The 27,589-nt window shown below is 34.2% G+C and overlaps 1 protein-coding gene across 4 annotated transcripts; it reads right to left on the bottom strand.

The window, feature by feature from the left end:
• Positions 1-301: 301 nt before the first annotated feature.
• On the bottom strand, positions 302-27,589 carry puf (ubiquitinyl hydrolase 1 puf). 4 transcript variants are annotated; one of them, XM_076403788.1, is made up of 49 exons: positions 27,404-27,589; positions 27,191-27,287; positions 26,612-27,135; positions 25,363-25,497; positions 25,204-25,312; positions 24,722-25,149; positions 24,563-24,677; positions 22,988-23,155; positions 20,395-20,655; positions 19,843-20,041; positions 19,618-19,789; positions 19,402-19,562; positions 17,818-18,028; positions 17,608-17,766; positions 17,440-17,557; positions 17,059-17,384; positions 16,795-17,005; positions 16,587-16,738; positions 16,384-16,527; positions 16,083-16,331; positions 15,658-15,951; positions 15,424-15,593; positions 14,970-15,074; positions 14,796-14,899; positions 14,475-14,729; positions 12,380-12,626; positions 11,883-12,320; positions 10,998-11,213; positions 10,740-10,943; positions 10,530-10,683; positions 9,911-10,142; positions 9,671-9,862; positions 9,320-9,446; positions 9,075-9,262; positions 8,875-9,013; positions 8,126-8,287; positions 7,570-7,902; positions 7,198-7,474; positions 6,883-7,139; positions 6,637-6,827; positions 6,405-6,582; positions 5,961-6,080; positions 4,380-4,496; positions 4,090-4,324; positions 3,798-4,030; positions 3,540-3,743; positions 1,586-1,723; positions 1,289-1,535; positions 302-1,233 (listed from the first exon to the last, which is right to left on the bottom strand). In XM_076403788.1, exons 1-49 carry the CDS (start codon positions 27,444-27,446, stop codon positions 968-970), a joined length of 10,005 nt encoding a protein of 3,334 aa, XP_076259903.1. In that variant the 5' UTR covers positions 27,447-27,589; the 3' UTR covers positions 302-967. The 4 variants fall into 4 exon arrangements, with proteins under 4 accessions (XP_076259903.1, XP_076259904.1, XP_076259905.1 ...); XM_076403789.1 differs by having other exon boundaries at positions 7,198-7,462; XM_076403790.1 differs by having other exon boundaries at positions 24,563-24,656.

The following is a 27,589-nucleotide window of genomic DNA, read 5'->3' as shown; positions in this document are numbered from 1 at the left end:
CATTGAATTGCCTTATTTTTTGTGTAAATTATATATATATATATATATATACCACTTGAGGTAGTTATGTAAGTTGAGATTATACTTCCAATCGAATATATTTTCTCTTCAATTAATCTTGTGGCAATTAAATGTATTCATTTCAGATTTTTCATTAAATTCAAAATAATTGTTTCTAATTGTAAAATGAAACACAGTTAATGAATATCAATAATAATAATATCAAATGATTTAAGTGATTGTCAGAAGTTAGGACAGATAAAAATAATATTGGTAAAAAATGAGAATAAAAAAACAGCAATTAAAAAGAAATACTTCATTTACTTTTAACAGTCTTTTGAGGAAAACAAAAAATCTAGGTTATTTTTTTAAATAGTACTAATTATAGATACTTTATATACAAAATTTTCAATACAAAAAATAACAATAAATATAAGTAAGATAAACCCTGCTTGACTGATGAAATAATAGGCTCCATTTATTTAAATACCTTTGTAAATTTGTCAGTATCAATTAATAACAAAATACATTAATATGGAGTATGTCGATTTTGGAAATGATTTTCCTGTATAAAACAGCTAAAAATATTTTAGCTGAAATGTCACATGATGGAGAGGAAATTGCAGCTCTATGTGTGCTTTAGATGAGAAGTAATGATTTTGCAATTATTTTTAATAAGCACCATTAGCAAAATATCACATAGCTAAGACCATGTTATTTAGACACACTCCATACTTCATATTCCAAACTCTGTGGCCGCCACTCAGGCCAATTCAGTGTATTCATATACTTAGTGTATCCAAATCCAACTGCTAAATGCTATGTGGAGAGATCTAAGACAACAAACTAATTTTCAAACTTTAGTACCGTAATATTGAGCTGGCGAAAACACATGAAGCTGCCCCTGATCGCACAAAACAAAAAATTAAAATAATAAGTCCCGATTGTAAGATAAATCCCATCACATTTAACCTTTCTTCTCAACGATCGACATCAATTCATTAATAGTTTTTTCAAGCAATTTTAAGTCGTCTAGAGCACCAGATTTGACGTCCTTTTTTGTATCTTTATCGCAGACCAAGGATTCATCACCGCTGCTTGATTTACCTTCGCCACTAACCAGGTTTTCATTGGCCTTGGGCTTTTCTTCCTCTTTCGGAAGTTCGTTGTCTTTGGACGTCCCCGGCTTGTTTCCGTCCGATTTCTCACCCTGTCCGTCGTCGGTATTTTTATCTACAAACGCACAAATTTACTATCAAGCTCCCAATAGAAACCGTAAACGGCTCACCCTTGACTTTCACCTCGATTTTTCCTATGTCCGCGATAACTTTGACCATTAGTTGCTTCAAGGTATTTTTGAGAACACTCAAAGGCTTCGCCTCGGGACTGCCGTACATAAGTATTAAAGCTCGCAGATCGCCCACAAGTCTTTTGGGATTCTTGGTGATGTCCGGCGAGTTTATCGAATCATTCAGCGATACAATAGTCGAGTTAATCATCCGTAGTGTTTGCTCGCTCAACACATGAGCGGATACCTGTAATTTTAGCATTAATTGACTATGATATTAGGAAAAAAATGACTTACCTTTGGAAAATAAGCCGTGAGGAATTCGTAAATCACATCGACGGTTAGAGCGTATCGTTCATCCAACAAGACAGCATCCATATAATCCACGAAATAGTTGCAGGAAGTCAACATACTAATATATTTTCGGTCTATATGCTGCAAACGGATATTGGTAAAATCAAATTTTAAATAGAATAAACAGAATGAAAAGTAATCCACGTTTTTTAATTCGTATCTTCAATTCTACCAATGGCAAGTAACAAAAAATATTTTGTTTCTTTTTTACTTATACAAACATACAAATATGTATATTTTCCTGTTATATACTTGCAAATTGAAAAAGTATTGGGCTGAAAATAATACTAATGAATAATATGCTTACATAAAATAACAAAAATAAAATCGAATAGAAAAATCGGGTAAAAATGCATTGAACTCGCAAGACTAGAGAAAGTTTTTTCTCAACAATTTGGTCCAATAATCTTCGGCAATTCGTAAAGTCCGTAGCTATATAGATCCCGATGGCGTGCCTTCAGACTTCGCAGAGGAACAAAAAAATTCAGGCGGTGTCAAATCCGAACGGTAAGATGAATGAAGCGTTTGTTAAGTAGTGCTTTATAGGGAATTCGCTGATGAGGGATGTGTATGAAGAGATATTGTCTTCATCAACATCTTCATCTATTTATTTACCTTCATCCAAGATCCCCATACTCAGTCGGCAATTAGAATTTAACTATTTTTAACTTTGGCCACGTTTTGGTCTATCGACAGCACTCTGCGCGATTGTCATTGTCTTCTACGAATCCTCAACGAAAATTAACGTTGCATCTTTTTAAAAAATCCAGATGACCAGGCTCATTAAGAATACTAGAAAACGTAGATAGTGTTAATCTGTGACGTAATTATAATTGTATTATAATTTATATTTAAGAAAAATGTTCATGTAACATTTGTGACATGGGAAAAGAATTATGACTTGAGCCAATATAAAGTATCGCATTGTATCGAATGTCTGGAAGCTAGGCGAACATAAGAACAGCATCAAGCAAATAGAAAACACGTGGCTAGTAAAAAGGATGTTTCATCGACTATTCCGGATAAAGGAGGTTTGGGTGCCTCGGCTAGAACGAATTGGGATGCAGAAAAGGCTTTCTTGAACCAACCTTCTTAACCACCCCCAAAAATTCGAGGAAGAAGCTTCAGCAATAAAAAACGATGTATTGAGAATGAGTCAGAATTAGCGAGAACAATAGAATTAGACAGAATAAAAAACAAAATAACAGAAGTTGCCTAACAGAATTACAGAACTAAGAACAGAATATTAGAATTAGAATAAAAGAATTACAGAATTAGTGAAAGAACATTAATTACAAAACAGTCAAGAGAGTCGAGATTAATTTGAATTAAGAAGAAAGAAAATGTATCAAGAATTGAAGTCAAGAATTAAGACTAGTAGAATTCTTATATGTCGTGTTTATAATCATCAGTTGGGTCCAATGATGGAATCAATATTAGTAAGACATACAATTTAATAAGTTAATCAAATCAATTCATAATCTTTTTCACCATTACATATTGATTCAATATCTTTCGTTTTATAAATATTTTTTATATTATTCATTTATATAAACAAACTCATCTTTGTACATTAATTTACGCAAAGACATGAGAGAATATAATAAATTGTATTGTATTTACAATATTGTTTTATCTCCTAACAACTCAACACTGCTTGTTCATGGTAATATGAAATATTTCAACTTACTAGCGCACAAGTAATTTTAATGTTTCTGGACTATTGATAATGACTTACTTTACACAAAGCCCTTAAGTTTACTTTAATCATTTTTACAGGCAACTTTTTTTTTAATGAATCCTTTAAATATTTCATGTCCTCTTGAGGCAACTTGTATTTAAATGTGAAAAACGTAGATTTCCATTTCACAGATTGAATATGTGTCTATAAGCTTACTTGTGCCTTAAGTATATCAAGCCATAACTTGGGAAAATAGGTGGAATGTAAAGGGACTGCTTCAAAACCTACTACGGCGCTAAGATTAATCAGTACGTCTGGCACTGAGTCGTTGTTCACAGCCAATCTAAACATGGTATCTATAAAATCGTGATAAGGGGCATAGAATTTGTCTAAAGCTTTATCATAGTCAGGATCAATGCCCTAAAAAATGGGTATTAAAAATTACGGCAAAAAAAATATATATTATGATCTTACTCTACTACATTCCAACTGATTGTGCGGTACTGTCATCTGTACCATAGGCCTCAGTGGGCGAGCACCGCCTTTCCCGGCGACGATTGGCAAGGTGTGCCCGCGCCGTGGAAAAAAAGGCCCCAAAGGTGCAGCATCGTGGCTGTCTTGAAACGCTGAATGACAATGGGAAAGCAAAGGAACCAGAATTTGCATCGCTTCGGGGGTTATGATCAAAACAAATTCTTTCAACACATCTGCAAAGCATTTATTCCGTTTTATTCTGCTTATAACATCTATATCATCCCAAACTTACCAATACAAAGAGACCTCATTTCCTGTGGGTTGTAAGTGTTCAGTAGAGTAGCCAGTTTCCGTATAACCTCTACCCAATCTTTAGTGGCCAAAACCAGATTGCGCGCATCTTTGTTATCCCGGTACGCTCTGATACAATGCATTAAATCATAGAGAATCTGAAGGATCTCGACTACATCGCCCACCACGTGACAAGCTGTTGCTTCGTGTAACATCACGTGTAAATTTTGAAAACACTGAACATAAACGTATTTAAATGAAGAACAAAACCTTAATTAGTCACTTTAATACCTCGAAAACAATTTGCAGTCCTCCGTTATATATGACATAGAGCTTGTCGTCGTTAGTTTCAACAAGGATACGGAAAGCATTAATCAAAGTGCCCCAGCTAGTTCTTCCATCCAGACACTGTCAAAATGATTATATATCAAGATTACATTTTAACTGAAATCTATTTCCCTTTTACTTAACTAGACAATGTAATGGAAGTGCCCAAAAATGAAATTATAGCAGTTAGACCACCCGTTATATGGAATTTTTGTGGTTCTATTTCAGGAAATACTTGATGAATATACGTTACGCGAGGCTGATATGGCCCTGGCTACGAAGAGTGTGCGTTTCACTTAATGGTGTTGTGAGTAAGACGACTAGACATAGGATTAGGGTTTATATCAGAATAGATTTAACCCTCAATACTTTTTTGTGCTCGCCGTCCGACAGTCGCTACTTTTTCCGTAAAATAAAATAGTTTTTAAAATGAAATAAAAGCTTTTGTTGTTTTAAATCCTTCAAATTTCATAACTTATATACTTAAGTATAATATTTGTGGCCTGTCACAACATATCTCCATGAAAGTAATTTAATAGCGTCAATCAACGATTACTTCATTGTTGGCGTGGAATGTAGCGTCAAATAGTTGATATCAAAGCTGATCTAAATCGTGTAGTAGTGACAATAAATAATTAATTAGCATATTTTAGCAGTTAGTAGTATCAAAGTAACAGGATGCATTTCTGATAGTGGAGACAAATCTGCAATATAAAACAACAGATAATTCATCCTATACTAATATGAACTGCATTAAACGAGAATAGTATAATAAATATGCTGGCAAAGGTTTTAATAATCCATTGTTGTTTTACACTTTCTAGTGGAAATAAATTATCATTATTATTACCTACCGCGAATGATGGGAGGGTAAGATTTTAATCTGCTGATTAGAGTGCTGCAAGGTGCCAAGGAAGAACCTCACACTGAGCATGTTCGTGACACTTTTCACGAACGGGATGCCTCATTCGATATAGGTGTTCGCGTTCCTCATAAACCAAGGGGTATTGAGTAACGCGGGATTTTTTTTAGATTGAAACACTTGGAGTTGTGCAAGTTGACTCTCAGAGATGTACTTGTACCACACCTGTGTTCCACTATGGCAGACTGATCGGACCAGCATTTTATACAGGATCGCTTTCTGGAGGATTGGGAATTTGCTTTTTCTGCAGTAGTAAGTATAGAAGACTATACACGCCATTGCCTTTGTAGAATTTATGCTGACCATTGAAACCTGCGAACGAATTGGAGACCGTATGCTATGAGACTTTTTGGGGGTATACGGACTTTATATCGATTTTTTATCGAAAGCGGTATGCACGAAACTCGCTCCGACTATGGAACAGAATAGCCTGAGTTTTGCTGGGGTTAATCTGTAGTCGCCAGTCAACTTGTACCACGCGATCGTCTGGTTTAGTTAGGCTTGAAGTTGTTGTGTTCCGCAAGAGGCTAAGCTCTTTAGGAGATGTTCTGATCGATAAAATTTTACTTTTACCTTTATTTACAGTTATAAGACGCTGTTCCTACTAAAAATCGACACATTACCTGTAGATAAGTCATGAGAGTGGTCCTCTTGAAAGTATATATTTCCCTTTGATCGGATTCAGAGGCATCTTGATGCTTTATAACCATGATCTGCATTAATTTAAACAGCTCCTCAACAGCCTGAAATCAAATTTTATAACAAATACGTTTTCTAACATCCTTATGTTTAACATTATGTAAGTTTAAATTTTGATTTCAGTACTCCTTAAATTGTTTTAAACCAGCAGAATTTTAAGTTAAATTGCTTTTAAGTAAACCGTCATCGCTAATGGTACCAAATGGGAAAGTTCAAATATGAAACAAAAAAGTATTTTTCTTAAAACATAATAAACTTCCACGAAAGCTTGTAGTAATCACGAAACTTCTATATTCGCTTTTTTGACAAAATAGCGCAATTCAAATTTAAAATATGAATTTTTCCCAAACTTAAACTTTACCACTTACTTGAGGATACTGCGTAGGATGAGGGGTGATATTCTTAAAAGCCCACTGCAGATTTTGATGATTAGCTAAATTTCTAGTAAATATTCTTGATTGCTGACACATCATCCTCAAAATCCCATAGTAGGCCGGTAACATGGCTCTGTTATATAACACGATTTCCTGGTCATCATGATCTGCACTATAAGTAAAAAGTGATATACCTGATATAGTTAGCGGCGAAATAATATCTTACAGTATATAGTTGAATGCAATATTTTTGGTGACATGGATGTTAGCGAGCATCAACTGCACATTTTCCGGACATTCCGTACAGACGTGATTCCAAAAAGCTAATAAGGCCTGCTTGTTGTGATATGCCGGTATAGAGGGCTCTGACAATTTTGGATGAAATAGGTGCCATAACTGGAGGAAGTACTGGCCAAACTATAATCGCAACGAAACTCATAAGCGAATATAAAATATAATATTTGACAATTACCATAAGCTTTTCAGTTCTTGAGATGCAACAATACATCAACAAAGCAAAATAAGTAGTCAGCTTCATCGTACCATGTTGCTGCGTGTCGGTGTAATGTTTCGCAGCCGGTAACAATCTAAGAAGTGCCGTGTAAACCTGATGAAGAATATTTTGGGCATCTGATGATAATTGAGGTTCTCTATTCATTCTGTGAGATGCCCTGAAGCTTTGCCGAAATGGTGTGCTTGGAACCAAGGACACTAGGAGATAACCTGCAGCTGAAGAAATTATTTAATATCACAATTAATGTAAAAGTGTAATTATTTTAACACTTACTATTTCTCACTCGTTGATTACTATGTGCTATTAGAAAGTGCTCTAACCAACTATCCATTGAACTGAGCACCCATGAATGCACCAGTCTGTTCCTGGTAACCTGTAATGCCAACCAGTCTAAGGCGGAGTGAGGACAACATTCGGCTGCCTCCCATACTTTCTGTAGCACCAGTTGTGTGAAACAAGGTTGGCTGGATCCTCCTGGGTTGTTCTGGCTAGTGCTCTCCGTCAACAACGTCAGTATCTTGAAGAAGGGTTGGCAACCCTGCAAGTTAACCTGTCGGGTGGTTAAGGAATTGAGGTTACGACACTAACTGGTGCAGGAAAACTTGAACGTGCGTCTCACAGTTCTTTTATCACGAAAATAGATACCTCAGAGTGTCTGGTGATAGCCTGTGATATCATGCCGATGATGTTCTGTGCCAACTGGTTGTTTCCCTTGCAAAGGGAATGGATTAAGTTTCTCGTCTGCTGCAAGTTTATGTTATCCTTAATCTGCTGGTACAGAAAGGAGAATCCCTTGCCGCCGGCTACTGCTACTGCGTTGTAATCCTTATCACTCAAGCGGAGTATCATGTTAGAATCTCTGCTTTTTTCAACCAATGATGCGACCAAAGTTATCATCTTGTCCAAGCTTGCCGGTTTGTATTTGTCTGAAGGTATGGACACCATTTCGTCATCTTCTTCACCTTCACTGACGTCCACCTGAATATTTCATTTCATTCGCTAATAAAGTAACAATATTTTTATATATTGTGAAAATATAGGAACATTTTTCCAGATTGGACACACCTCTCCCAATAAGAAGATACTTTTAAAATATATGTAACAGGTCACCTACATGTTGTAAAAGATGGAGATATGTCAGGAGGATTATGTGGAATAGGGAATGATCCGATGAGGTGGAAGATATTTCTTCTCTACTTACAAAGTCGTTAACTTTTTGGCCCAAATAAAAGTGAACCATGGAATTTATGGCACCTACAGCAAGCAAAAACTTCGATTCCTCCTCTCCCATTTTACTGAACTCATACAGAAAATTAAAATATTCAGTGAGGTGTTTTAAATGTGGCTTGGCTCCATGTTCCATCTATAAAGAAAAACTCATCATTCCTTCAACGTATGAACAAATCTGTGACTAAATTTCATAAACAGGTCATTTCAAGTGAAGTAAAGTGGAGAAAAATGTCCTGAAATCCATTCACATCAGATTTACTTGTACTTGTATATTTAATTTTTTTTTAATTTGAGTTATCCATCATAGGTTTCTACCTGAATAGAATTGGCCTACAAAATATAGCTTAATGTATATATATTTTGCCCTAAAAATTACAAAATGGAATTTAAATTAGCATATAATTAGCAGTAAGAGTACACACGTGCCGTATTAACCGTGGTGTTAAATGATATATATTAAGCTCTATTTTGTAGGAAAAAGTTAAAATGACATTAAATACAGAAAAAGTTATTTTATTATAAAATATTTCAATTCCTGAAACGTCTTTTAAAAAAATGCACAAATTAAATCAGTTCTTTAGAATCCTATCCTTTGACAAGTCAAAGAAATATTGAGTACACATTCATATTATGTAGAAGCAAAAAAATATCGAATATGGACAACGCTTAATGTACAATGCCTCGTCCTTAGAAAAAAACTAACAAAATTTTAATACTTACCAAGGATAGTAAAGTTTTAATAAATTTCGTAACACACGAAGCGTTCCCGATTTTAGATATATCTACGTTTTGAAGATCATCAATTTCCGACATATCAACATCATCATCGACCTTTAAATATAAACTAGAATGGGATTGCCTAAAAGCGATAACAAAAAAGGTTATTCATGAACCTTGAAGATGGGGTATTTAAAGTTTACTTTAATCTCTGTATCACATGAATGCACAGCCTCTGAAACATTTGCCTCACCATTTGGTTGGGGCACTTGAGAAGAACTTGTACTGGCCACCATACATCTTGGGCCATGTTTTCCAGGAACCAGATACATGCTTCTTGACAGGCGTTGAACTGTTTTGTAACCAGTTCTACCCATTGAACCATGGTGGGCTATAACAGTAGTAGTTATTAATAAAAATTTTAAGTCAAATTTCGCATTTAATAGACCTTTTCTTTAGCATGTATAAATGTTTCAATAAAAAATGATGTTGATAATTGGGCAGCTTTTTGAGTAATATTAGGTTCAATTGGTAAAATGCTTTTTGGTATGTGCCCACATATCTGCCACATAAAACTGTAAAATAAGATTTAATTACTATTAACAATAAAACAATATAAAATTGAAAATATAATCTGCATGTTCAGTATACTAAACAACTTCATTAAAAAAGAAATTGATTGTAACACCCTATCTTGAATTTTGTTTTGTATTGAAACCAAAGTCTACAGATTTAATCACTTTACATAATAATAGTAAATTCCTAATACTTAGCTAATTTAAAAAGAAATTCTACTTACTTAAAATAGGTATGTTCAAAAATATTTTTATCTTGAATAAAATGCATATTGTCTTGCCATATCCAGTCTTCCAACTCTTTGCTTAGCTCGAAGGTAGTCGTGCTCGCTGGAGTAGGAGAACTACTGGTACTTTCTACGTTCTCCAAGTTAGTCGATGAACTCTCCGTACTATCTGAACTATTTAAAGGACACCTATAAAAAAGTATATCAGCCTAAGAGATCACAGAGATAGCTTCGTACCTTTCATAGAATAACATATACGCGCTATTCGTTTTTTCAAAACTGAAGTCCATAAATTTGTCGGTGACGCTATCGTAAGTCTTACTGGTCATCTCTCCTCCAAAACACTCGGCCGCGATCTGGTTTGGATCGAATGGCTTTACTTCCGCATCGTTAAATAAAAACCACTTGTCTCTGGAACCTGCTGTTCGGTCTTTTATGAAACTGTAGTAATGGCCACCATCAGCAGTACCTAGATCGAAATATATAAATTTTAAAACCACAAAATCGACTTTCTTGTTTTGTTATTGTTGGAGCATGTCCTCCATATGTTTCCAGAGTAATTTATAACTATCTTTATACTAATACAAAGATTACCATGGTTAAAATACAAAGAAAATATGTTACCTACAATTTAGTAAAATGACACATACTGATTTTGAGAATACAATTATTATGCTTACTATGAATGTAGTGACAAGATTATCTGATACGAGTTAATATTAGTTATATCATCCTTTGCAAATCCTCCAAAATTTATCTATACACCTTACTTTGGATGTGAAATTTTTTTTTTAATACAGTAAAAAATACAAATACTTATACAAATAATCAATATATTGTTATAAAATTTTAAAACCTGTATGAACAGTCACTCCAATCAAATCATATTCATATTGTTCGCTTTCCAAATCCTCTTTAAGCTTTTCTTCTTGATAGTGTTGTGGCATTAAAGTCTTCTCCACATATCCTGCCATATTCAGTCGTAAAGGAAATGAAAAATGGGTATTTACCTAAAAAACAATAAATTTGTATTAATCATCAAAGTCTGCATTAAACATATCCATACCTTTTCTTTGAGCATAGTGAGCATATTGAAAGTGTAGCGCATAGTATTGAAACAAAGAATGTGCGGTAGTTTCTTAAAGCACGCACGTTTTTCCGCTCTAACTTTTTTCCCGCATTGAGAACAAGTGTACATATTATCACCTTCTAAAGTGTCTTTTACAGTTACTTCATCTAGAGATTCGTACAAGTTTCTCATATCAGCCACCTAGAACGTTATAAAATAATAGTGTGCTTCCTTTTACAGTCTTCAATAAATTACTTGACATCTGACAGTATAAAACTCTTCTGATGTTCTACTGACGTGATCACAATCTAAAGAGACTACATTATTACTAATTACACCACAGAACAGCTTCTTAACGACTTCCTTTAACGGTGGAGTCATTTCTTCAAGTTTACTGACTAGATCGATGAAAAATTCTGCCATATCTTTCTGTTCCGCGGTATTCAATGGTTGGTGGTCCATAGTGTATACCTAAATAACACAAATACAGAAAATAAAAGTGTTACCACAGTGTTTAGTTTATTTAAATTTTTTATTAGAAATTTCAGTTGAAACGTAAATATATAAATATATTGGAGATACTACTCCAATAAAAATATAGAAGTGATAAAAAAGAGAAAAGCGAGAAAAAAATACTAATTTTAACAAACTAATAAATAATTTAATAAAACTAGGTTGAATAATCTTGACCTAACTGAGCGATGAAATTTTTGGTTACAAAATATTAGTGAATTTCTGAATGGATATACTACATGCTAATACTACTATTATAGTACTATATAGTATTTGTTATGAAAAAAAAAACACGAAATCACGAAAACACTGATAAAAAAAGAAATAGAGAAATAAGCCAGAAATAATGAGTAAACTTAAGCTATTATCAGAATCAAAAAAAGTACGTTAAGAGACTCACTCTAGAGACTTATTTACATCCAAAAATAAATGATCAAGGATACATCCACTAGGAAGAGCTATAGAATAGTGACATTTTAAAATTAACCAAAAGTAAGAACACATAAGTATGCACATGTTAAGAAAAAATGTCTTACTTGAAGTAAGGTATAAAAAGTAAATTGATTACAATCTAACTTAAAAGGACATTTTTATGAGTGAAAAATATATAATTTTATCAGTACTAACCTTACAAAAACTTCTCGGGTTATAAGCTTTTCGTTCACTTTCCAACAAGTAAGCAAACATCCTTTGCAATTCTTTTAAAGTAGGCTCATGCTTGGATTGCTCTGTACTAGCTGCAAGGATCGACGCTCTGGCCTGGGGCATCATGTACAGATGTTGCATGCAAGATGCCATGTAGCAGGTCGCACCCAAATTAGTCAGTCCAACATAGCCGCAATCCGAACGACCATCCTCATGCGGCCAATAGTCCCACGGATACGGCGAATTAGGCCCAGGCTGGTGCTGTTTTAAAAGTTTCTCGTGCAAGATGGCATAGTTCTCTGGCGATCCTTTAACCAGCTCTACCAAGAGATCAAAGGCCGCGGTACGTGATCTAGTCGATTTACACTTGGGCACGTGACGCAATTTTGGATTTGGTAAAGCGAACAAAAACTCAAAAACCTGTATGGCAAAACAATACCAAAATAAGCGTCGTATTTTCAATCCGATATCTGAATTACCTCGTCTAGTAGCTCCTGGCCCCCCTTACTGGTCTGAAATGGTGGCCTATGCTTTAGAAGGTTAGTTAATAGGTTGAAGAGACCGATCAAACCATCGTCTTCTACGGTACGATGTCGTGCTTCCAGGTAGTCCCTAGTAAGGATGGATTGGGCGATCTTCGATGTAAGCTCGTTGATGTCTATCACGCAATTCTGTGGTTCTTCAATACTTTCTTTGACCAAGTCATCCGAAAGACTATCCACCAATCTAATGATGTTATTCGAATTATTTAAATGACGTCAACTGATAATTATTTTATTGTTATTTTTTTAACTATCGACTATCATCATTTAGAGTTTTAACCCTAAGTATAGAAAGAATAAACAAGAAAGGAACTGACGTTAATCCTTATAGAAACAAAAGAAATAGCGATGCAGTTTCGCAACGTAACGAGTTCAATGGTAATATAGATCAAGGATCTCAATTTAAGAGTATGGACATGAGAATAACTTCTGAATTTATTACATTTAAGATCCAACGTAATGCAAGCATTACACTAGCATTCTAAAAGCTTCAATAAAAACGTGGTATGTTTTACGATTTTGCGTGCCAATTTGATTCTTGAAATATTTAGTGCAAATCAGAATGGCGGTTGAAAAACGAGCAAGCGCTATGTTCTTTTCTCTGAACTTATTTGTGTATAGATTCTTTGTTGTCGTTTGACTTTTGTCAGAGAATAGCGTATTTTGCTCTGAACGTAGTGAACCTACAAAAATATATGAAACATATGAAACCTTGCAAAATTAATTAAACACTTTTGTGAAGTAAACTGTAGCTCTATGCAGATACTCAGGAAAAATTACCGTTTTAATGACATGATAGGAAAGAGGTTTTGTCGAAAAAGAAAAAATTAAACGTCGATTGGACGTAACGTAACATTTTCGGACAAAGTTTCTTTTTGAGTATGTTCGTCTGTCATTTATGTACGGTGAAAAAATGATTCGAAACTCCTTGCCCTATTTGTACTAGTCATCGTATTCGTCTAACGCAAACCTCAGAAAATGTTTGGGCAAGTTCAAGCTTGAAGAAAGAAGATTTGGACTCTCAAACATTTAACTCATCAAATTTGACTTATATGAAGGCCCAAAACTCATAATTATACAATTGTAAACTAGAAGAAAGCATATCTCGGAGACTTCAGTCAATTATTGATAACGGAAGCGAATGGACCCAATAAAATGATTTTTCACAAAAAAATTGAACCGACTTCAAAAAATAAATAACGAACAAAAATTAAAGAACAATCAAACTTAGATTTTTAACACAAAAAAAGGCATTTTATCGTTATAATAACTAAATATAATACTAATATTGTCGTTGTAATAAATAAATAAAAATAATCAAAAACCTTATTTAACTTATCTACTACACGTATTTTAGTTTCTACTACATACACACAATTTAGCTTAATACCTACTACCAACTGACTACTTTGAAACTGGTGCCGAACCCAAACAGATATATTAATTTTGATTTGTTTTGTTGGTGATTTAATTTTTTATAAATGTCTCAAATTTATATTATTATTGCTGTACTGTTTGGACTCGGCACCGACTTCAAGGTGATCTGTTGGTAGTAGTTAAAATAATATTGTAAATAGATAAATAGGTTTAGGTAGGTATTAAGTCAAATTGTGTGTATATAGTAGAAAATAAAATACGTGTAGTAAATAGGTTACATAAAGTTTTTGATTATTTTAATTTTGTTATTACGACTATTATGTGCATAGTTTATTTTAAAACGTTTATGGAGTTCCTTATTTATTCTTTGAAGACGATTAGATTAAAGATTATTTAGTATTTAAAGTGAACTTTTCTTTTCTCTATCAAAATTAGTATGAGGAGATTTCGGATATTTGTAAACAGTAATCATTATTTTCATTTGACTACTTTTTTGACATTCGAATGTTCTCGACTATCAAACCTTTCAACAGTTTTCACTAAATTCCATCTTTACAAATTAGTTAAACCGAGTTATTTGCCGTTATTGATAACAAACATATCGGCAATATTCACGACTTCCATAAGCCATCACCGATAATTTAACAATACATACCTTGAAACTAGCCAAAAATAATCTCGACATGCTGGTCCGTATGGTTCCTTTCCTTCTTCTTGCGGCTGCATTGTTTCCATCTTTTGAGGTCGCATACTTTCAGCTTTGCTTAAATACATTAATAATTGTGCTAGCATGGGAGCCACTAAGCTACTCTCCATCTGTTCTCCGCTAGCCGGAATACCTAAACAAAGACGGTAGATAGCTGAGCACACTTCTCTACGGACGGCAGGCTCGGGATCTTCCAAAACCAACCTAAATTGAAGGGAACAAATGACAACAAACATCTCATATGAATGATGGGAATAAGTTCTGCAGTACCTTTGCAACCATATAGAAAAGTCTTCTGACTCAAACAAACCCTGTCTTGCTTCCTCACTGCAATGTAGCCAGGATACCAAAAGTGCCATAGCATAATGAACCACCTAAATATTTAGATATAATAAGTCATATTAAATTAATGTTATTTATAAATTTAATAATTAATAGTTATACCTGAGCTCTACCCCAAAAACCTGTTTTATAATGATTTGGGTCCTTAGGCAAGGATGCTTCTTTTAAAATGCTTGTTAATTTGGGCATTGTCGTTTTTACATCCACCTAAAAACTTTAATGTGAAAACACAACAAATAGTATGGTATAGGTGTGTGATCAATACAATCTTTTTGAGAATTATTTGTTCAAAAATGATTTTTTCCTATTAATTTAGTTATTATACTCTTTCTTAGTTAAAAATCAGTTACCGTGAATGCCGCACCTTCAATAATAAATTAATTGATATAGGTAGATTTTAGCTTCGTAGATTTAAGTATTAAATATAAAAAAGTTAGGTATAAATATACAAATTGTGTTCTCTCTGGTGGTGATTACTTTATTGAATATTGTTTATTTTAGAGTTAAGAACGCATTTTTTTCACACACCTATTATACACAGCGAAAATTGAATTACCATGGAAAGCATTGATTCATTTAAACTTGGAATAATAATTTTATCATTTCGCGAAGATCTTGTCTCATGGGTTAAAGGATCTACACCCAAATAACATAACAATTTCAATAGTGAAGCCAAACAGTCTTGCTGCCAATCGCTGCCGTCACCACCATCTTGTTGAAGTACACCTTTAAAAATGTTGATATGATTAAGAACCTTAACTTTAACGCATTCACACTAGCTAAACCTTACCTGACATAAAAATATCATAGAGATGTCGCAAACCACCGTTCTGTATAAACTTCCTTGTCCATGGCTCATCCTCGTCTTCTCCATATTTGTTTGGCATTCTGGCACTGAGAGATTCCACAATGTAAAGCGAATACATGAGTTTTTGTGCACTTGAGGGATCTAGAAGTTCAGATAGAGGGATATCCAGCTTCTGGAACCCTTGAAGCAACTTTGGACTTGTAGGCATAAGGCTTAGAATATCCCAAACGCGTCTACTTAAAACTTGTGCTTTTGTATGAGGAATAACTCGGCCTCCTATGAAATTAAGTAAATTGATAAGATTACATATAATATATTAAGTATATTAAAAATTATAAAGCCTCAGTTTTGAAACGCCAAACTGATTTAAATTAAATTTGCAATAAAATTCACTGTTGCCAGTTTACCTTTAACAACGATTTTCATCGAGCTCAGGGTCCTCATTAAGAGAAACAGTTGTTCAAAGTAGTTGGGTTGTAAAAGAAGTAGAGCAGGGAGGCAGTCTCTTGGTGGAGCGGCTTGCATGGACGGCGCATCTAGGATTTCTCGTTTTTTCATGTTTCGTGACATGCCTTCAGAAATGTAGGTGATCTGATTGTCCTTGAAACCTATCTCCTGAAGTGTTTTCTCGTCGCATTCTATCGATAATTCCTGGCCTAAAAATTGAACAAAACATATAGAAAATATAAACGGCAAAATGTTTAATACCTTGAGTTATTATTCTTATCCAGGTATCCGGTTTTTTGTTACTATGCGATGTAGATGGAGAATCCAAATTGTCTTCTTGGGCATTGATTTTCTTTAACCCCTCCCACCATTTTACAATTTCAGCTCTCAAATCCGCCACATAGTCTGAAATATAACTCAGCAACATTTAATTTTATACTGTGTAAATTAATTGAAATAATTACCAGTCGCCATCATCTCTAAGGTACATTTTTCTAAGGTGCCTCCTGATTGAACCACTATTCTTATAGGAGTGCTGGATCGCTCGCCAATTGCCGCCGAGTGACTTTCAATGCCTCTTCCTTCTAACGCCCATTTCCTTAGGTGATACGCATACCTTCAATGATTCATTGTAAGTTAATATTAAAATAATCGACTTTTTAAACAAATTACCTTTTTCTGAAAGTCTCAATGTGAGTTTTCATCAATAAAAGAGCTCTTTGGATACAAAGCAAGGAGCTTTCTTCTGTAGAATTATTCGATAGCAAATCTTCTGAAGCTGCCTTCAAGTGCGTCATACATTGCGCTACAAACTGGCTTTCATTTTGTAAATTCTGACCCATATAAAAACTATTGATGTACTGAATAGCTGCCATACTGACATCTATAGGAATAAAATATAAATCTCTAATACACAAGTATAATCTATACACTAACCTGTATTATTGGCCCTTAATGCTATTTTCCACATATGATCCATACCAACGTTTCTGCTTTCTTTATCCCCAGATCCGTCAGCGTTAGCAGTCATCAAATGATGTAGACTACACAGGTGCTGAAATAGACTCAAACAAATCATGCTGAACTTCTCCGGAGATAGACGAGGCAAATGGTGGAGGTAGAGTCTTCGAAGAGCATCGACTCTAAGAGCGTGTAATTCATTCGTTTTGGTTTGAGACAGAAGCCAGCTGAATAACTCGTCCGAACATTCTGAATCATGGGCAAGGCACTGCCACAAGGTGTCCACCTGGTCTATGCTTAACCTACGTAAAAATAAATATATCACTTAATGCCATTAGCATAATTGTGGTAACTTACTTAAAAGTATTCGGGGATACCATAGGCGAGAATACAGCAGACAGAAAATGAAGTCTCACTTGCACCTGCATCTGGTGAGTGTATAAAGTTAATGACTTCTCGGGATTGGCAGTATAAGCTTAAAATAAGGAGTTATCAGGTAGTGTAAAAAATTATATTTAAAAAAACCTTTCAAATTATTGAAGAAATGTGTCATCATATGATGTTGTCTTTCTGCCCAGGAGGTAACATGATGCATTTCCAAACCTCGAAAAGACGTTAGGAGTTTGGGTAGCATACGCAATGACACTATCACGGACATATTGTTAGCCAAATTGTTCAGACATCCTAAAAACGACTTTCAAATTATCAGCTCCGTCGAATATAGTTAGCCAATACCTTCGATGAATTTCATTTTGATCTCTTTATCTGGCATGAAGCAAATTAAATTACATAATGTTTTTTCTGCTTCCACCGCCAATCCTTCCCCTAACTGACATATCTTATCATCTTGTAAAAGATCCCAGAGGAGCGTGTTGCCTGGTTGGCACACATTGTCTGGTTTGAAGCATGCCGACAAACGTGGATCGATCATTCTGACTGGGGGAGACTAAAAGTAATTGTGTCAAAGCTCAATACATATAAAGAATAAGGAAGATTGCAGTTAAAAACGAAATAAAGCAAATAATCAATCCTTATTAGTGCCATGTCTTGTCCATCATTTTAATATAAGGTTATGGAAAAAATAATTTCGTGTTATTCTAATAGATCTTTTTAAAGTTACATAACTCTGGTATTAGTGTATATAGAGATATGCTTAAGTAAAATCAGTATCAGAATTAGTTTGGTTCGGAAATTTCGATGTTAAATGTTCGGAACTAAATATAGATCGTAAAACAGTTTTGAACCATTTACACAAAACTGGATTCCAAAAAGAGCTCGATACTTGAACAATACTCCACATGAATGAATAGTGAAGATGAAATGAAATCTCGGCATTTGTGAAATGTATCATGTACGACCATGATGTGCGAAAAAAATTGTGGTCGAAACCCGGAGATACTACACAAAGGGTTGCAAAACCAGCAGTACTGCTAAGGAATGTGAATTCCTTATCGATCCAGAAGAAGTTACACAGTGCCGGAATTATGGTTTTATCAGAGAAATGACCAAATGTGCTAGAAAAAAATATTTGTTTAGAGTTTGATATGTATATGAATAATTTTTTTTTAAATATTTAAAGTCTCTTTACCAACGAGGGTTTATCTTGATTGGACCTACAGTTAATGTAGGCTCCGAACCACGGTCCTCAGCATAGGCCTACTGGCTGGCCAGTGACCAACTTAGAGACCATCCCAGAAGACATCCGGTCTTACCCAGCCTGGTTACTGGCGTGACTGGGATGGTATTCCTCATCGAATTTTCCACTGTTGCCAGAGACATTTATAATTGTCTTTTCACATTTATAATTTGACATTTATAATATTCTTTAAGTTTATAATTACAAACATAAAGTACATCCCCAGCAGGATTCGAATCCGTGATTATAGCAAGAATAGGAGGACCGTCTTGTCGCTTTGACTACTGCGCCATCATGGATAAATTGGTTTTGAAAAATTAAAAAAAAAACGAAATTACCTTTTCCACAATTATTATTATGGGGCTCAATGATGACCTACACTATCAAATTCAATAGTTATGACATTTGTCTGCCATAAGAGACAATTTATCTGTCATTAGTTTTAATTTTTTACACTTAAAAACAATCCGCGCAAAATTGCCATTTTAAAATTTACTAAATGTTCTGTTTGATATAAAGATATCATCCATCCATTAAAAACTTGTAGAAGCTTATGGTGATGCTGCTCCATTAAATCCTGACTGTCGAAGTATTTAAAATTACGTTTGATTCAATAACAAAGAACCTAGGCTCGTCATATTTCCTACATCATCAGTATTTCATACCATATACGTTCATCATACCTTTTCGGGAGTATGTGCAATAATATGAAGATTCAAATTGGGATGGTTTTCAGTTAACTGAGCAAGCTCTTCTTCACATCCCGACTCTTCTCCATCGAAATCCGCCATATTCTTCTCAGACTTGTTGCTCATTCTTGAAGAATAACTGCCCTCAGCATCGCCTGTAAAAACAATCACATCAAAATAATCGAACTAAATTTCAATTAAAATGTTTACCTTCTATTTCAGCTTCCTCGCCACTTAACATTTCCAAAATGTGTCCGCCGCTGGAATGCAGAGTAATGTAATTACTACAGGCCGCCGCTTGCGCCAAATGTTCTTCCTTGCCAAGTTCGCTGCACGATGAACTTTCCTCTAAATATACGTTGGGCTTAAGACTAGTTTGAACCTGAAAAAAATCAATATTAATGAACGAATTCAAGTTCACTTCATTCAAGATACCTTATCTAAGGTGACTAGAGTATTAATCTGCGCTGGCAACATGATGCTCTCTTGAGTTGACTGACTTTTCAGTGACTTAATTTCTGGATCACTGTCTACTTCCACTTCACTTAGAGTCTCTATTCCGGCTAGGCGGCCAATGCCCCTCTTATGGCTGCCTTTTTGTCGCTTTACCCTGGCTTTCCTGAGAAACTTTCGCCTTTAAACAAAAAAAAAACTCTCCCAAAATGTTTTTCAAACATTATTACCTCTAATTTTTCAGGTTTTTTTAATTTCCAACTTGTATAGAAAGTTTAACTGTGCTTAAATTAGTTACGTGTTACGTTACGTTAGTGCAGAGTTTAAAATTTGTTTTAACATTCTCCTCTGAAATAATGGTGGCAGATATTGAAAATTATGCCAATTTTACTTACAAAAAAGGGAACGGTTCGATAATTTGTTATAGTCGCTTTAAACTGATACGAACTTTGATTTCAATATAGTAGCTGATCAAATCGCAATAAGACCATTGTATAAAATAAGTTTACATTTTAAAAATCAACTTGAGCTTACCGTTTTCTGAGTTTTGTTGGACTATCTTCAACATCCGCTTCATCTTGACTGCTACTCGATCCAATAGTTTCAACACCATCGGGCATTACATTAATGGTGGATAGAATTTTTTTCCGCACATGTGCTTTTCTGTCGTTCTTCATCTTCACAGCCTGAGGCCACTTCATCTTTTCCGGTGGGGGAGACGTTTTCAAAGGTATCCCATCAATTTCAGTGTCTGTACTACTGCCTTGGCAATGAACCCTTTCAATTAGTTGCTTTCTGTAAAAATTATGACGTTGTAACATTATCGTTAACGCTTTCGGAGCCAAATCCTTTTGAAGGAGGAAAAAATGTTTTTTTGACTGTAGTCGTCTTTTATATAGAAATGATTTTTTATTATGAAATAAAAAATTAGTTTCTGCCCTTTTACTAAACATAAATGTATATTACATTTGATGTAAAAACTATGAATATTTTTGCTGCAGCCTTCCAGTTTACAACGTTCAGCTATGAATGATAAAAGATTCAACACGTTTTGTTATTTATATTCCATATACGAATTGACCAAAGCTAGCTCAAGAGCATGTATTATCATGGGTAGTGTTCGCTTATCTTACACGGAATCGATACAAGCTCAGTAAAAAGTCTAATTTATCGACTCCACACATGTTGCTGTTATACATTTTTATACACTTCGGACGATCAACTTCGATGTGCAGTCTTCATTTCACATTTCACGACGATATTTGTTATATGTCCTTTTTCTAGTAAAATTCGATGCAACAATCACCAATTGTTGTCATACCATTTGGTAACAATTCCGCCTGAGCGCTAACGATTGAACTACATGAACCTCTCCATTCTTTCTTCATTGCAGAAATGGATAGAAGTGGTAAATTCGAAAACCTATTTATTCTTACAGTACCAACTGCATAAATTGACTTCATTCAGATACTGAAATAAGTGATAATTATTAAAGTAGTTATCGAAAAAAAGTCCATGACTTTTTGATTTTATTCTCTCTCTTGGATGCATAACAACCACAGCACTTGACCCTAGAGTCATCAGATCTGGTAAAATGTCTGTTGTGAAACCTTGATATATTATAAAGTCATATACTAAAGCACTTTGTCCAGCTAATATGTATATTTTATTCCCTATTTCTTGGGTTTGTTTTTTACATATTGCTTCATGTTTACTTGTCCTTTTAAAGGTACAATCTTCTCATCTATACAGAAGTTTGTTTCTAAGGGAAGCTCCAGACACCTGTTTCTAATTGCATTATAAGGTGAACCAACATTCCAGAGACGATCCGATTTGATTGCCGCAATTTTGAAAATTATTTTTGTAGCAAATTATTTTTTATAATCGGTATGCCAACTGACCCATCCCAATACATTCTAATTCTTGGAAAATTTAAATTACCCATGACGTGAATGCCAAAAAATTTCTTTATCTTTACAGAGTAGGTGGGGACAAATCGAGAAAATTGCTGTTGAGTCGCATAAAAATTAGTTTTATCAGCAATCTCGGCAAAAATATTGTTCGTAATATATTTTTCAAAGACATATGGTTCTGGGAGGTGATTGTGCCTCTAAGCCACTTCTCGTCCTTATTATGCCATATAGTAAGACCATATTGTGCATAAAACCTGTTTGTATCCTTAAATTTGTCTTTTTTTCTGTAATATCTGTGGTTCCTTTTCTTTAGGTTCCATATCTAATATCCCTCCGTTTATTGCTGTTCCCATATCTCCATTGTCATGAGATAAAACTGAAAAAAAAACTTAATTTTGACTCTTCGCTTCTTGTTTTGTAACATACTCTCAACTTGTTCTGATTCCTTTTGTATGTCTACTTCTGATTCTTGGTCTATAGAGTGTATATACATAGTGTATTAATGTCGAGCAGAACTCCAATAAAATGATCAGCGAAGTCGCTAATTGTACCAATGTACACGGATATACTACGGCTTTTTGTAAGCATTTTCCGGCTCTCACCTATCACCATCATCATCGGATAATATTTCTATATCTGACCAATCATCACTTTCAAATATTTGCAGTAAACGTTCGTCAGTCAAAAAAGTTTTTTACGAAGTTTTTCGAAGGGCTAAAATCAAAATAAATGTCTGGATAAGACCTAGAAAATATTTGTCCATTTTGTGTGTTAGAGGTACATTCTAGGTCATTTATATATATTGCAAACGCTAGATTCATTCATTTATTTACCTTTTGTCAATAATACGATCAATATCTGCCAATATTTTCACTTTTTGTCACTTAAATTCATACGCGTGTCTGCACGTTCCATTCACAAACTACGAAACATGCGTCTGTATAATGTCGAGCAGAACTCCAATAAAATGATCAGCGAAGTCGCTAATTGTACCAATGTACTTATTACGAGTTCATCTATGTGGACTAATTTTCACATGGAAAGTAAATTACAGGGAGTAATTGAGTTGTGTGAAAAATCGTATGCACTGTAGTGGCACCCGAAAGAGTTAGAATAGTCGTTAAATCTGACTCGGTTATAAGTGAGATATTAAATAACAAAATTAATAGATTATTTATTAAACACAAACAAAAATAATTTAAAAAAATACGTACCGTGCAAGTTTGCAAGGAGGGGGTCCGTTATTATCAACAACGACCTGTCCTTGTTCTTCATCTTCTATTTCCACAGCATCTATTTCTTCACTGTCTGATTTATGGCTCTCAGAATGGCCAGTGCTTTCGCCATGTTCCTCTTCTGAATTACTTGCATCTAGGGATACACTAAAATATTATTAAAAAATACTTTTACTGCTTTTCCCCAGTTATATTAAATAAATCATAGAAGAAAAGGCGTTTTAAAAATACATCTGGTAACCTATAAATTGTAGAAGAGTTACTTATTAAAATCATACAAAGGACACAACAGAAAGCTCGGTAAAAAATGTACCGAAGCTGAATTTTGATCAAATGGAAGATGCACAGATAAAATTGTTGTTCTTTGTCAAAGGAGGAAAACAGTCACGCGTTTCCTGCATAACTCGTCGGCAGTTTGTAACGGAGTATTGTGATGCATTACTTGCACATTGACGATCAGAATTCCGCACTTCTCTTGCTTTGGCCACGTTTTTGTCAGTTTTTAAGCCAACAGGAATCCTGGACAGTCAACGTCTTCTGATTTCGAAATATCTTGTCATGTAACGTTGTACATCCTAGCCTGCGATATGTCTTCCTCCCTAACGACTTTTCCTGTCGAAGGCAGGGGTTCATTGTCGTTTTTATACAGTTTAACGCAAATCTTGACGGTAATCCGCTGCTCCATTAAACGCTTAGCAGTGACTCCCTCATATTTTTCCCACTACTTGCCGCAACCCGCTAACTCTTTTAGTGCACAGGAAAATCCTACTTTAGAAACTTTTATGACTTTTTTTTGTGTGTAGAAATTAGTTTAGGCATCTAATGTATTTGTATCTGGTGTTGGTTTGTGTGAAGTTTATCAATGTCAGAATTATTTTACGACACCAAAAAATATTCGAAACACATATACATTAGTTCCGAACATTCAGATAAGCTAATTTCTAGGATTTCGATTCTTAAGAGTGTCAAAAATTGAAAAATTGGTGGGAAAATAGACATATTTAGGACTGCATAACACTTAAGCTAAGGAGAGTGCAGATGCCAAGTGCCAGACGGAATACGTTACAGGTGCATTTCATGGAATATTTCGGGTGTACATTTTTCACCGAAACCAGAGAATCATTGGATAGGTCCTTCCCTCCCTAGAAATTACTGTTAATTAGGCGGTCAGAAGAACCGTTAAATCAGCCCACTTTCTCGGTACGAATTACCCAAGGAAGGAGCAATAGGCGATAAAATGCGATGTATCGTTCTAATCACAATCTTCACATTCTTTACACACGGCCTTTACGGTTCTCCACATAATTAAACACATACAAACTTCGCGCACAGTTGGTACCACTTTGTCATTGTGAAGGTTGCCACTAGTAATCATTATACCCATGTATGTTCCATTGTAATTTAAATTTAGTGAATAAAATCATTTGCATTTGGCAGTTTTTTTCCATTATATTCGGGAAGAAAAATAGGCGCAACACTGTATTGAATAGACAATTTCCTTACAAATCAGATCTTTTTATAAAAAGGAAAAAGATATAAATATTACCAACATACCTATTTTCAGATGAGGTAGCTGCACATTTATGAAGCGTAATACCAGCGCTTGAAGCTGCTACATTTATCAAACCTACTTCAGGAGCTGCGCCACCTAATAAAAAATGAAAAAGTACTAAATATATATACGATAATCATATAGCAGTTATTTTTACTCACCTCTAGACCAAACTGCTTTAATTAGAGCACTTGCCAAATACAATGTCTGTTCAGTATGATCTTTAGGTTCCAATTTCGTGAGTAAATTGTATAAGTGTAACGTAGGAGCTGCAGCTAAGTGTTTTACTAAGCCTGGCAGTAAATCATGTACTGGTTTAGCACAGTGTTTCAATTGGGCAGCTGCCCAGATCACATCCATATGGTCACATGTGATTCTACCCTCCATGGCAAGAAAATTTAATATTATATGACTTTGTTTAATTACTTCTACATGCAGATTGGGCCCAAATATATGTGAAATGATATTGTTGTTGATCAGCCAGTCAGCCATATGTCTAGGAACAGCTTCAGCATCGGGAAGAGTCTCACCCACGCAAATTTCAGCTAATACACCTATTTGATTATTGATTTGAGTAATTCCAGCTAACCTGCAAAGCATTTGATGGTTTTACAACTGGCGGAACTGATATAATTGGGCTTACCTCATTGTTAAAGTACTTGAAGTAAAATACTTAAATGCTAAATCTAAGCCATCAATATCGAAAGCCACAGGGGAATCTAAAGGATCTTTAATCGCGTTCCACATAAATTCTAGAATAAAATAATGTATATTTCATATAAACTATATTGAAGAAACTTGCCTGCCATGCTTTTAATAGTGGGTGTGCGCAAGTCTTGATCTGACAATTTACACATATATCTTAATACACACGATCGTAGAGGTACCAACATTGATACCATACTTTTATAGTTCATCCACAATTTCAAGTTACAAACTACAACAAAAAATACATGAACTTTAAAATGCACAGTAAAACTTGTGTTTTGTGTGTAAAACTGTATAGTGTTAATAGATAGAGCTTTGCTTCCGCCATTTCGTTCCAATACATGATCCAAAGTATACAATATAGTATACAGTTTGTTAGATAGCATACGAATTCCGAAATGATTTAATATCTTACTTCTTTATAAGTGGCAGTCAGCTAAGTTGCGCGCCACTTATCAAAACTACTAACAGTCAGAAAGAGTATACAATATAAAATAAGACGTTTTTGTTGCCATATTATTTTTTTATTTCAATATAGTGTTGACAATGTTTTTCATTCAGTTTGGGTTTTCTACTACATTATTTGTTGTTTAAGCGTAAAAAAATCACCGTTTTTGAAAATTTTCCACTTTGTCGTGATTTTTGCAGAAAGTTTAAAAATTTGAATTAGTTGATAAGATTTTTAGTAAAAAAAATTAGAATGTAGCAACACATTGAATAAAATAGAATATTTATAACAGCTTATGACAATAGATAGTATATTAATAATGATTATTAATTATCTAAAAAGCCATCATAAAATTCATTTATTTAAAAAATTTATTTAAGAAAATTCTTGCGTGTCCACCTATTTAACTTAAAATTAATTAATGATTGGCTTAACATCCCATAAAGAGGTATAGCCCATTCCAAGTCAGCTTTCTAGAGCTTTCGCGACAGGCAGTCTTCAGTTTTTATTTAATTGTATGGTGGTGTTTATAAGGTCAGCTTGTCACCCTTTATTTAACTTTGTTACTTATCTCTATCCCCAAGAAATCATGTTTCACTTTATCCAACTTTAGTTTAAAAATTGACATATGATATTTATTGCATTATTATTTAAAGTTAAATGAGCTAGTTTACTAAAATAACTGTTCTGTAGTTTTATTGTTAAATAAATACATTTGGTAATTTTGTTTCTACATAGAATGAACATATAATAACAGAAAGTTATATTAGTAATAGTGTATTACTAGATATTCTAATTTGCTTTATAGCAACCTCTATTATATGTTTGATAAGTACTCAAAGTAACTTTATCATATAACATTCTTCTATGAATTATATTCTATTTATTATCTTACCTACAGAGATCATAGCATGAGCTGTGGATACAGGTAAAATTTCTGGTGACAAATGTGTAAAACAATTGGTCATAGTTAATAATCCTCCAATTTTACAAAACCAACTGACATTTTTTAACAAATATATTGGTATTTCAGAATCATGTAGGTCACAGAACAAACTTAAATTGGTCATTTCCTGCTGTGTCAAGTCATCTACTTTTGATTGTATAGTATGTTTGAATGCCACATACAATGGAAAGTTTAATAGGAATATCTTTGACACTAAAATAAGCAATTTATCTCTTTCAATAACTTCCCCATTCTCTTTCTCATCATTTTGATTCTGTATTTCTTTCTCTTTTTTCTTTTTATTATCAACATTTTTTTCATTTTTATCGTCATTATCTTCTTGCTTTGATTTGTTGTCAGTACATTTATCCACTAATTGTTTCAATTGTGAAACTGCCATAAAAATTAAACCTTGTGTTAGGTAGCTGAATCTCTCCAAGTTTTTAGGATCTCTGTAGCAGCACATGCATTGCCTATAATTAAAATATATAATATCCTCATATTACCTAGAAAAAATATAAAATTTACCTTGCTGGCCATGTTTGTACATATACAAAAGCTGTATCAACATCATCTTTAGTCAAAGTTGGTTGTTCTGCAGATTCTCTACATACTTGTGTCTCATCTAAAAACAATATTTCAGCACTCTTTATTGACAATAACAGTTCTAAACATTGTCATTTCTAAGAAGAAACGATTAAAATATTGTCTTGTAGCCGGGATCTTCTATCAAATACTTACAAGAAACAAGTAATTGCACGAAATCCGCACATGCCTCACACATTTTTACTTCCTGACAGGCTCAATCACAATATTTTCATTGCAGTTTTTTTAATTTAAAGTTGATTTTCTATTTTTAAAGTGTTCAAACCTTTTCTATTTCTTCAGACGACTACAACAGTGTCAAACATCTCAGCCATATTGCAA

The sequence above is a fragment of the Rhynchophorus ferrugineus genome, unplaced genomic scaffold (assembly GCF_030347505.1).
Source record: "Rhynchophorus ferrugineus isolate W39M unplaced genomic scaffold, kcgeb_rfMv2 rfM4, whole genome shotgun sequence".
Classification (NCBI taxonomy): domain Eukaryota; kingdom Metazoa; phylum Arthropoda; class Insecta; order Coleoptera; family Curculionidae; genus Rhynchophorus; species Rhynchophorus ferrugineus.
The sequence above is the reverse complement of the archived record's forward strand: the minus strand, read 5'-3'. Positions and strand labels throughout refer to the sequence as shown.

What these genes read in the sequence shown, in the direction of transcription:
- puf (XM_076403788.1), bottom strand. Translation starts at nt 27,446, where the DNA reads ATGTGTGAGGCATGTGCGGATTTCGTGCAATTACTTGTTTCTT. An exon ending in GATAAGAATAATAACTCAAG is followed by an intron (nt 16,332 to 16,383) that starts GTATTAAACATT and finishes TTCAATTTTTAG; the next exon opens with GCCAGGAATTATCGATAGAA. An exon ending in ATCCTACGCAGTATCCTCAA is followed by an intron (nt 6,081 to 6,404) that starts GTAAGTGGTAAA and finishes ATTTGATTTCAG; the next exon opens with GCTGTTGAGGAGCTGTTTAA.